The sequence below is a fragment of the Phalacrocorax carbo genome, chromosome 7 (assembly GCF_963921805.1).
Source record: "Phalacrocorax carbo chromosome 7, bPhaCar2.1, whole genome shotgun sequence".
Classification (NCBI taxonomy): domain Eukaryota; kingdom Metazoa; phylum Chordata; class Aves; order Suliformes; family Phalacrocoracidae; genus Phalacrocorax; species Phalacrocorax carbo.
In genome coordinates, this window is record NC_087519.1 from 11,988,850 (window position 1) to 12,001,770 (window position 12,921).

At 35.4% G+C, this 12,921-nt stretch overlaps 1 protein-coding gene across 2 annotated transcripts in view; it reads right to left on the reverse strand.

Moving 5' to 3' along the window:
- TRPM7 (transient receptor potential cation channel subfamily M member 7) overlaps nucleotides 1-12,921 on the reverse strand; it is a 58,722-nt gene that overhangs the window by 33,092 nt on the left and 12,709 nt on the right. For both annotated transcript variants that reach the window (XM_064456331.1, XM_064456330.1), the window contains exons 2-4: nucleotides 3,305-3,384; nucleotides 912-950; nucleotides 219-417 (exon numbers count right to left, since the gene is read on the reverse strand). In XM_064456331.1, coding sequence (XP_064312401.1) covers nucleotides 219-417; nucleotides 912-950; nucleotides 3,305-3,384 — 318 coding nt within the window. The remainder of the gene's footprint in view (nucleotides 1-218; nucleotides 418-911; nucleotides 951-3,304; nucleotides 3,385-12,921) is intronic.

Below are 12,921 nucleotides of genomic sequence, written 5' to 3' on the forward strand. Positions count from 1 at the left end.
TGAGCAACTGTTGTTACGAAAAATAGATTAAAAAATGGAAATTAGAAAGAATTCATATAACAATTTACAAAAAAATAGAACAATAGAGGGCACAGGTTTGTCACAATGTGGGTGCCATTGTTTTCAGCCTTCCGTTTCAGCAGTTAAATGAAGCATCCACCACCTCTATCAACATGTTTAGAGTAAGGGAAAAAAAAAAAACCAAACATCATACATGCCTTAGCCCTGTAAGAATGAGAGCCACCTTGAAAGTTGATGACACCATAAGCATCAGTAGAGGTCTGTTCTGTATGTTTTTCCACTGACCATTCTTCTATTTCCTGATTATAGTTTTCACCCAGCTTCACATCGGAGTATTTCATAGCAAGACTTGCAGTAAAACAAGCATGTTGTCTGACCAAGCGGCCACAACAGCACCTGCACCCAACCATATAATTTAGAATACTTGAGTAAATACTGTTATTAGAAGACGAGAGGAGAACTTATTTTATCATAACAGAGATATATCAGATTTAGAAAGCAAAGATTCTAAATATCATATAAACCTCTTTTCCAGACCAAGCTTGTTGCCATAAATATTTATAGCAAGAATTAATTACAATACGTTATTATTATTATTATTATGCAAAATATTGACAATCACTGAGATAGCAAGTTGGAGGCTAGAAGGAACTGAGGTAGTCAGAACATAGAAAACTGATTCTTTGAAGCCAAATAATTTATATAACATTTATAAATCTGTGATATTGTATTGCAGAGTTCTTTATTAACAAGTTATACTAGTTTTATATCTAACTTTCACCGACTTGCCATTTGCAATATTGATCAAAACTTTTTAAAACCCTATTATGAAAGCACTTATTTAATGGAAAAAAATATTCATAAATATTGTAATTACAAAGAACTCTTACCTGACAAGTTGCTGACAAATCTGACATCCTGGAAGGCATCTATAAGAAATATTTAAATACATGAGTAAATTTCAGCTTCAATTTTAAGGGGGTGGGTGAGGAACAGACCACTCACAACGCTTCATGTGCTTACAAAAGATTACTGAACAAAAGAGAGCGCCAGTAAATGGAAAATATGCTGCCCAAGTTTGCCTGTTTATAACATGGTAACTTGCCAAGTATACTACAGTCATGTAAAATAAAGACAGACAAGTGAAAACATATAAACACACAAAAGTTTCAGTCCTGAAACTTCAGACAGGTTTTCAGGCTTTGGACCATCAATATATGAAGCCCAGGACTATTTCAGAGTGGATTATCAGCAGTACTCAAACTGAATCATTTTGCTAGATGTGAGAAGTTACTTACAGACCAGCATTTTCTTGGACTCATCCTAACTGTACATTGCTGCATCTATTCTACATATTCCTCCTTCTAATATACATACAAGTAGAACTACCTGTGTGGGAAGGTTATTTGATAATTTCTGAGTTGCATGTGCAGAAAAAGATGTATTTGAACCAACCTTAGACAATGGTATCTTTACATAAAGTTTATGATATTAAAACAACTCTTCATTTCTACCTGCTTCCATCTTAAACATTTTCTGTGCTTTCCTGCTAACAGCTTTCTTAACATTTAAAACTAACATAGCAGATAAATTTATACCACTGTTTTCCGTAATTTTCATGAGCAGCTGTTAACCGATTATGGTTAAGAGCTAGTATGCAAAAGTGTACAAATACAGACGTTATACAGTAGTCTTAAACTGTTTTCAGACTTTGAGCATAAAGAATTTAATTTTTTCCTCTACTGAAGTTACACTCTATTAATCATCTATGTATTTAATACTGAACTGTAGTTTTAGATCTTCTCTAACACTTATTAAAGTATAATTATCTATACTAAAATGTACAGATCAACAAAATATATGAAATATTCCTGTCTCCATTTGATTTGTTTACACATAATTCTTGAGCAACAGTAAGTGATTCTTAGAAATTGACAGACAAAAAGTTGTAAAGTTCGTTGTATGTTACAAACAGGTTAAACTAAAAGTGCAAATGTTAAAGATCATTTTGTTCCTTGTGAAGTGCTCTGGAAATTTTAACAGCTTCCTAATTACTTTGTTTGCATTTGCAAATTTTCCATGTGCTACAATCATGGCTATAAATTCTAAAAGCTTCTCACGTCACACGGTTTCAAGTAATGTGGTGAATTATTTACAATAACTTAAAAATTCTACAGCATTTACTTTGTTCTTTTTCTGCTTAAAAACAAAGTTCTTAAAAGAAAAATAATGCTCTGCCCTGATAGAACAAAAGAGATCTATAACTTTTTTCATGGAAAAGACTGAAATAGAAGCAATCAAAAGTTCTAAAAAGGTTTCTCAGCTGCTCTTAAATATATGAAGGAACAAAAAAAAAAAAAGCTGATTTGATACCCATAATGACAATAGTAACCATTTTGGGGAGACAAAACTGCCTTAAAATACCTATTTTGACTCTGTTTTCAGTTTGACCTTATTTGATCTGTGACACAAACGTCATGACCATGCACACCAATTTCAATCATTATACGAACTCTTAAAATCACAGCTATAACATTTAGTGAAGGTAGTCTCTACCAATTAGATATGTTAGAGGTATACACTGACTTGCTTGATTTCACATCTCTAATTGAGCATAAGGTAAAAGCAGCACATGAGATATGCAAAATATTATTCATTAGTCTCAGCCTCCCCTCTAGAAACATGTTTCCCCATTTTTCATCCTCATTTTTCCTTGCATACCTTTAAGGATGAAAAATTACTAGATACCACATGAAATCTTTTGATATCCGAACTGCTCTTATTTTATCTACTTCCCCTAGAAGCAAATATTTCTTCAGCCTTTTTTTTCTTTTTTTTCTCCCATCACAATTCTTGTTTTTCTTTATTCCTCTATGAATCCTTTTATCCTTTTTCCTGCACTGTCACATTTATTTTTACACTTCACTCTACACTCACACTATTCGAATTTCAAGAACAGCAGTGTATCCCTATGAGACTTTCTGACTTCAAACCTATGCCACCAAAACCCCCATGCTGCAGACACACCATAGAAGCAGCAAACAAAACAGGGGAAGATTTATTAGAGATTTCTGCAATGCCAAAGTGCTTTCAGAAAAGGGCAAAAAAAAAACCATCCAAGCTAAACAAAAAGAGTGAGAATGCGCAGTCATGAAAGAGTGAACTAAAGACAGCATTTTATACAAATAGTTAGTCCAAAAATCTATTATACACTCTCTTTACAATACTGACTTCTTTCAATTTTAAAGAGCAGCAATGAGCTCTTGCCTCATTTCTCGTTTACCTGTGGGGGTCTTTTGAACTTGGTATAATATACACACACTCCCTCTTGGTGAAAGTATTTTCTATCCAGGATTTCTGGGACTGAAAAATAAAAAGTGCAACAGTATTATAAAATAAATATCACACAACTTTGCAATGAAAAATGCTTTTTAGGGAAACAATAATTAGAACATGGGGGCGCAGGGGTATTTAAAGATGAAGGCAACTAGTATCTAACAAGGAAGTTAAATTGTCTTTTAATGTTTTGCTGTCTCCCAAAAATGAATAAAACCATATATGACCCTATAAAAGCATCTCACACTGCCTGAAAACTGAGGCAACTAGAATCATTACAAACCTTATTTTATACACAAATCCATTAAAATCCAAAGTAATATTTTTCAAAGCTAACATTTAAATGACAAAAATTTGCAATATGCAAATAAAGACGTACCAAAACCTCCCAAACAACTTCAAAATATACTGTACCTACCTTGCTAAGGAAAAAAAAATCAGTTGAAATTTTTAAAAATTAACTGCACTACACTGAGATAACAGTAATTTCATCCATTTACCTTTTTAATGAAGTGAAATTTTCATCTTGAAATTGCGGGTAAGGCAGTTTTCTAACAACACTGGCAATCTTTTCTATTAGCAATAAATAGGTCATAACCTTTGTTCTTCACCAAGAAACTTTTAATTTCAATAAACAAGTTTAATTGGCATCTCTAAGCTGTGTTTTAAGCTTAAACTTGAAACATGTTCTGAAACGTGAAATGTTTACTTCTTTGTATTCTTACCTATTCTAACAGGTGGACATAATTTAAGTTAGTTGCATTAAACAACCACATAACATTATCTTGCACGATAATCTCAGGATTAGATGCTAAACAATATGCATAACGTCCAATGTCTACATCATGTTTCAGCAATACATTGGGAAAGGAACTCGGACATGATTTTTAGTAATTAAAAACAAGAAAAAATCTTCAGATGCCAATTTGCACCTTATGCAATATTGCTTTAAATCCTTATTAAGGTTACATTAAAATTTCATCATTGCTAACAACATGCCCTGTTATACGTTTACATTTTACCTGTAGAAACATTTGAGACAGTTCATACCTGTTCTATTTTACAATGAGGGGAAAAAAGACTGATCTGTATTACTCACAGGTGTCTAAATAGAGGTCTGAGGAAAATATGAAGAAATTCAGATATATATATTTTTTCAGATTTATTATAACAGAAGATTCAGTAAAGATAGATGGCTTTTCACTCACCACAATTTCAGGATCAGTTTAAGATAACACAGAGAAATTATTACAAGTAAGAATGTACGAGCTAGTTTTAATATAGGCCCCTGGAAAACTGCTCAACTGCCCACCCTCTTTTAATACATTTCCCAGACTCAGCAGATCTTTCCCACATTATTCATCATTATCTCCTTCCAATATTTGTTTTAGTGAACTTTGACTATGAATCTGTCAAGCCGGGAACAAACTGCTGCTCCAGTTTCTCGCTTCACATTAAGAGGGCCACCAGTCTCTTCCAAAGAGGGTGGAAAGTTGCAGGGTACAGGCACTTCCGAAGAAAGGAAGAAGGGTAGGAGAAAGGTAGAGGCAGAACCCACAGGGAAGAATCATGGCAGGGAAGAGGAGCAGTAAACAACAGAATGAGCACTCACACCATATATTTTACGTTTAAATTAATATGTTAAACACCTGGAATGAATAGCCAAAGCCATTATTCACTACTGTCCTACCTCCTTTCGCTATACATAGGAAAGAATGTTCTTACAAAGGGGAAAGAAAGAAGGCCTAGCAAGGGAAAAGCAGAATATTAGACATTATATGCCATCATGGTATTATGAACGACTCCATTACAGTGCTTTTCCCTCTTTTTCTTCTCTTCCAAAGGAGAAGGAAAATCGAAGTGACTGACTCTTAACAGCCTTGTGAAAGAGAAGATCTCTTCCTCTGCTGTCCTCAGAATTCATCTCTATTCTTTCAGTAGCATTATCCTCAGTTCTTGGATAAGGAAAGAGAAGCACATCATTTCCCATGAAGGACATGGATATTTCCTAGGATACCTGCCTTACCTGAGCTGGGCTCAAAATAGTTTTATCCCTCCTCTGCCTTTATCAGAAGATTAGCAGTGTTATAAAATAAATTTGATATATGTATATATGTACATTCATATATGTATATCATACTATATGTAAAAATACACATATAGTAGGCAGTCCAAATTTTTAGCTTCCTCATCTCATAGTATTTTTTAACACTATTAAGCCTTAGCCTTTGTGATATGAATCCCAGTTCTGGAAGCTGCTTTCTGCTTAACTGAGTGTCCCCACTGTTTATATGGCTATGTATTTTTTTACTTCATTTCTTAAAACTGAGGTCTTGTATAGATCACCACTTTAGCATTGCAGTAATTTAAGCTTACATATGAACTCTGCAGATCCTCCAGAACATAAAAAGATAAAGAAGAGTAATTTAATACTTATATGTTTTAGTCAGCTGGCTAAAACCACACCTTGAAGCAAGCTATCACAGGCATCATAACATGCTAGATATTGAAATGTGAAGTATATAAACCACAAATAATTGCATCGATTGCTCCATGCAATATTGTTTTATTATTAAATGGCGATCAGAGCTGGGGACAAGGAACACTGGCTCACAATGTGCAACACTACCCTTCATAATAAATGGATCTGAAAAAACAAAGAAATTTAAAAGAATGTACAGTTTTAACCACTCAAAGATTTCTCTCTATTCTTCAGTAGTGACAGTAATTTCAGTGGGGGTACATCTATATTATTTATGTAGTGGAAGCTCTATAATGTTATTAAAACATACTTGGAACTTTTCTTATTGTAAAATTAGACTCTCCAGCAGCACTCCTGTACACTGATCAACCTTTATTGCAAGATATTTTATACAGAACTTTATAATTAGAGATTCTTGTTTCCAGTTGAGAAGCTGGGAAAAGGCAGGGAGACGGGAAGCAAACCAAAAAGAAAACAGAGTAAGTGAGAAACATTTCCCATAAACTGGTAAAGATCACATTAAAAATGTAGGAAGAAATAGCACACAGTATCAACTTCCTTGTAAGAAAGAACTACTATTACATAATGTTCCTGTGATGACCAGAAAAGGAAGATGATGTGAGGACACTGTTGAGATAAATTAGTTGCAGCAATTACCCCTAAGAAATACTTCTTTATCAGCTAAAGATTAAGTTAAAATAGGAGATCAAGTCAGTAGTAAAAAAATCAATATGTAAGTTATCAAACTGTTTTTTAAAAATTGCTTACTGTTATTAAAGCTTTTTAAATAATCTCTGCAGCATACACAACTACACCTCTTAAACTCTGCTTCCAGTAACCGGGCGACTTCTGCTGACTGGAGCAATCTGTTTTGCTAGGGTATTTTAAAAGGCTTATCTTACATGAAGGTTACAGGCAATATGGGTCAGGAGCTCTCAGTACAGTGAGCTCTGTAGTGCTGCTATTCAAGAAAAAGGAAAGAAAAGGGTGGGGAGGGTAGGGAAGAGCTATGAACCCTTCCACAAAAACATATGGTCAGATTTTAGTAAAAAGCATGAGCAGTATCAACATATAATGAGCTATTTTTCAACTATTTACTTTCTTTCATTTCAAACTTGCACCTTGGGGAAAAAAAATCTGAGCTTTCCAGATTCTCTCTCGCACATTTCAAATCTCTCAAGCTACATGATATTAAAGACTTACAAGAAAAATGTTAATACAGTTAATATTACCCCAGAACTACCTTCACTGTCTTTTCCCTACAGGTAAGATATCTATGAAAATTTCACCACATTAAGACATCTTAGCAGTCAGTGTTGGCAGAATCTCATCTGCACACCAAAAAAACATTTAACTTTTACTTTTTGGAAGATGTACTACAGTAAGTACTAACTCCTAGTTCTGAAGTAGCCGACAAGGCAGTTTCTCAGTCTTTAAGCTGTGAAGGTTATGCAAGATACCTTATTCTGGTTGCACTGATTTCTGAGCTAACAAAGATCACTGTGTCTTTCAGTACTTCTGAAAGAACTTCAAGAAACAAAGGGCACATAGATTTGATTCAATACACTAGGAGAGATATACTCACCCTGGGATCACAATTAAAGGAAATACTTTATACTATTTCCAATAAATAAGTCCTTTCATAAAAGCTTCACAAGTGCTGAAATAATTATAATTGCTATTTGAAACAAAATTTAAACAAGTATTTGCTGAACTACAAACTCAAGAGCATGTGCCCAACTACGGTACTTTCAACTTCTGGAAGTATCTAAAAGCCAAAACAATCCCACAACCTTTTATACCAGGTGTAAGTTTTACCATAGCCATTTTAGTATTAGTTATTTTTGTTTCAGCAATAGCATTAGCACTCCAAAGCATCAATAATAGAAGTTATTTAAGTGTACCTGCTCAGGATGCAAGGAATTCTTTACTTTATCTTTACTGAAATTCATGATGGATATTTTTCACAAGCATCCTTGCAGAATGAAACTTTTAACACAAAGTTAACTACAATTTAAGGTTTTGTATATAGCAGGTTACAAATGAAAAGCACCAGTCACCCAAGTACAGTATGAGATCAGGTCTCAGAAAAAAACTCCAGCCATCTGCCATTCTCCCCGCTTCAACTCACGTGTTCGTAAAGAGCCTCTTACTCAACATATTAAAATAATAAGATGACTAAGTTCTAGCAGGGCAGCAATTGATAAGGCTCTGTTGTACTGTTGCCTATCAAACTATTGTGAAAGTCTCCAAGTTTATCAAACTTGGTCTGAATTATTTTCTTTATAGAAAGTAAGCTTTCCTATTTGGCAAGATCTCAAAATAACTTGCATGACTTTCAACGAACACAAATATGGCAGGTATAAATATACTTTATAGCTGACAATCATGAACAACTTCATGTACAAAAGGATCCCAGTTTATTCCTTCTACTCATTTGTAATACTGTATACCGTTGGAGGCTCCTAAGTTATATATTATTTGTTACAAAACTAAACTTTAACTTACCCTAAATATATCACTCTCAAACCTGAAACACTGCATAACAACCTAGCAGTTCTGCCGACAGTTTTTCTACAAAGCCGGCCAGCTGAATCAGGAAACAGAACTGGACTAAAAAATAATATTCCAAACTGTGACTTTTGTGGAAGGCTGATAATGGGGATTTCAATTACTAATTGCAAATCATATAATCTTCTACAGCACCTCCTATTTCAGGTTTCAAACCTTTGCTTACACTATAAGGCAATTCAATATATGCAATAGTTTGTAAAGGAAAAGATCTTCCAATTTTATTTGTCCTTTATTTAAAAATAAATAGTCTCTATACTCTTTCCCCACTGCCTCCAATTTTCCAGAAAGCTGAAGCTTCCATTTGGGCAAAAGAAAATTCAGGAAGCCCAAAACCAAGAAGATACAGCAGAAACTGTCTGCAGCTGGAATACTCATGCCAGCACTGCCACAGAGCAGTCCTACCCATCCAGGTCACTTAAAACCAACAAGGTAAGTTTCAAAACATTTCTAAGAGACATTCTGTACTAAGAACATCCTTTAGCTTGTCCATTCAAGGAAATGTCTACTGCCAAGTTACTGCTTCTTATATAACTATACATACTGCACACGCTCTTTTCATGATTTACAAGAGGATCTCTTATCTAAGATACCTGCTCCATTAGCCAAACATGTGCTATATACCATGGGACTGAACTGTGATCCCTGCCCAGCCAGCTAACCCCTAACTGAGCACTGAGCTCCTGCAGCTACAGCTCAAAGGCAGAAACTGCAAACAAACCTTTATCTTACTGCTTTTATACTCAGTACTTCGAACAAAACCAAATAAAGCCAAACCAGGATGAATATGATAACCAATTAAGTTAATGCATATCAAGTAGTTTAGAATTCATAAAACTTCTTGTGGGAAGAGGTGCCATAAATAAAATGCATGCCAGCTCTCACTGCAAAGATTTCTGGCAGGGGCTTCAAACCCTTAAGGCAGTAAGAACCATGCTTCAGGCAAAGTACCTGGACTTGTTCTTGGTACAAATTAACTGAGTGATACTGAAAACGTGCATCCCACAATGAGCCAAGTAATTAAACTGTTGTGTATGGGGTGGAGAGTTATCTGAAAGAGAGTTATGTACAATTCTCAAAAGAAAATACCTAAAATTTTGTATTAAAAATTATAGCAGAGCACAACTCCGTTCCTCAAGGAAACCTTTATCATTTGAGGAAAGCCTTCAGAACTTCAGCTAACATTAAGTAAATAAGCAGATGGGAGGAGAAAAGGAAAAGGTAGGCAGTTTGATGCCATGTATTTGCTAACGTTTGTTTTAAATTCTTGGCTCCAGCAAAGCCCAGACATTTAATTTACTTGCTTTCCTTGCAATTTCAAATTACATACCTCTATAATTACTGTTTGGGGATTTTTGTTTTGTTGTTTTTTTTTTAAAGGAGGAGGGGAAGAAAGAAAAGCATTTAGCCAGCTAGTATTATGAACTATATTTAAAACAAAGACTCTCTGCTGAAGAATAACAGCACTGTCTGTCCAGAGAATACACAGCACATACAAAAAGTACACAAAACTCTGTTCCTGAATCAGTAACTAGAATGCCAGTCAACCTTACCAATTTTTAAAGTAACTTCTATAGAAAGTATGGACATGTGCAATATCAGAAAGACAAAAAGGCCTAAATGTTATCACAATGCCAAATGATATTTATACAGAGTGCTTTAACATAACCCTGTGAAGTATGTCACTCTAAATGAGAAGGACTGTGCATTAATCTTAAGTTGTTATTTAATCCACTGCAAATGAAAATTTTTGCAAGGTTATTTTACCTGCAGCCCACATTAGGATTATTTTATTATTATTCTGAAACAACTACCAGCCTCATCTACAAGAAGTTGTTTCATTTATTTTTTCCCAAACCCATTGGAGCACCTCTTGCCACGGAACCCCAATAGCTCAGACACAGACAGACCCACCGTGCATGAAAGGTGTCTCTGCTATGTTGAAGATCCTGTTCCAAGCAAAATGGTTCACCTGGCTTCAATTGACTTATATGAAACCAAACAGTTCTAGTTTTCTGGGTTGAACGACTTCTCTAATGAAAATATTGCTACAGTCCCAAAAATACGTTGCTCAACAGCAAAAAAAAATATTGGATTTATTTGAAGTAAAAACTGTTGAGGAAGCAGGGAAAGTAAAAAGGCAGTCAGAGAAAGTCTCCTGTCAATTCTCCTGTGCACTGTATTCAGAAGCATACCTCAAATGAGCCAGCAAGTGAAGATACCAATCTTCGTATCAATGGCTCCCTTAGTGCCGAAACAAACCTTCAACAATCCTATTCTTTATTAAACAGTTCAGGAGATTTGCTCTGAACAGTTTTCACAGCAATCCAGATCTCTAACAGAGTAGCTATTGTTTCATCAAGTTCTTCTCTGACATAACACAGTCACCAGCGAACTCACCAAATCCACATGCAGTTTTGGATGCAAAGAATACTGGGGATTTGTCAAAAGGTTTCTACAGCTCTCTCAAACTTGAGAACAGTGATTCCCATGTGCTATTTAGAGGACAGGCTGCTTCCGGGGGAACTTTTTCACCAACAAATCACAAAGCATAAAATTGTTTGTTGGGGTCGTTTTTGTAGACTCATTTAATTCAGAAGACCATAAATTACTATACAGAATTTAACATTCTGAAGTTGTTATTTTTAATCCTGACGCACCAGAATAAAACCGACAGACCTAGTATTTTTGGGACATTTTAATTATATTCAGACTCAATCCACTTTACTCACATTATTGGGAAAGTTATCTTCTAACTGCAATACAGGTTTCTCGGGGAAATTCAGAGCAAATTCAGCATATTTTAAGTGAATTCTTTAAAAAATTGCTGGTTTAACACCCATGTGAAGGTGCATGCTGTTCTGCAGTTAGACCAGTCATAAAATTACTCCTCCTTTTTAGAAAGTATTAAATCTTAAAATGCATATACCATCCATACAAGGCACAAAAACTATATTGAAATGTACCTAGAAAATATTTCTCAACTGATTCTACACTATGAGACATCTCAGATCACACTGGAATAAACCATCAGTTGATTTCAGAAGACACACACACTGGTGTAATTCCAAAATGGCTTTCTCTCAGCTAACAATAAACATCTTCAGAGTTAAATGTCCAATTAACAGGTACAGTGATTAAATAAAGTTTTCAAAACCAGAGACTCTATAAGACTCTGTCAGCACAGCAGATGACACGCTGTTCCTGAACACGCATTCAGAAAAGCAGAGTATCTCACTGGGAGCAGGGGGGAAATGTATTTTGCTTTTTATTTCCCAACTTTTATCAACAGAATTTGGAATTTTGATAGGAAAAAGAAAACGCATAAGGTAAACCAGTTTCACTGCTGTAAACTGAAGTAAATTGATTTCAACATAGTTTACATTTGCAATCCTCCTGACTAATGAAATACTACCAAAAGAAAAAATATTTAGCTCTTCTTAAAAAATTAATAAATTAATTTCTATGAGCTCCCAGACCAAATTTCAATGCTTTCCATGAAGTATTTCAAAACATATACAAAGGTATGGTCTAGAAGCAACAAACCAGGAACTAGCCCACTGAGTTCTCAAAAGAGATTAAAATAATTCTTTACCCTCTAAGACGTACAACCATGGATGAAAGAAAAGGATAGAAAGGGAGCATGTGGTAGTAACTGCAAGGAAAATATAGCTGCAGCTTTTCAGCCAACATTTTTAACTCTAATACCCACTTTGTTCAAATGAGAGATTCCAAAAAAATACATGGCAAAAGTACATAGGAATGTTTTCAAACCTGTCATACAGTGCTTGCTTCTTTCCGCCAGGGTCCCTTCTTCAAAACTCATTTTTAATTATGTTGAGTCACCAGTATTAACCAATCCCAAATCTCTTACATTTTTAAACACACAGCCTACTTCTTCCTTATCTACAGTCATATACAATTGTATAGTCTGCATTCTCTTCACCTCTCTTGACACCAACGATTTAGGTAGTCTGCAGGCATTCTAATCTTACCATAGTTGCAGACTGCAAGCCTACACACCCTCTTAAATAAGACCAGCAGGAAGGTAAGAGTCAGCGTACCTACTCACCAACACGCAACAGAAATGATGCCAAGCCTTTTTAAGTGGGTCAAATAATTTCTGTGGGTATCAAGGACGGCCACTCAACCCGGTCCTTTCCACAGGGACTAATGGGACACACTGTGCATGGCTGCTAAAACCTCTGCACTGCCTGGCTGACCAGATTCATTCCATATGAAGCAATTAGTTTGGTTCATACCCCACATTTCTGGCAAGTGCTGGGCTTACCTTGCACATGCCACACAGGGTGTAGGAACAATCCTATAAAGTCTGGGTTTATTTTTGGAAGGAATGAGGCTTGGGCATGCTTTCAGAGGTAAAGCAATTCACATAGCCTGGATCCGTTGGCTGTACTCCCCAAGCAACCTTCAGTCCCTTCCCCATCACATCGGAACACAACTCACAGATGTTAGAAAGGAATCAGTGGTGGCCACCTCGGGAAATAATT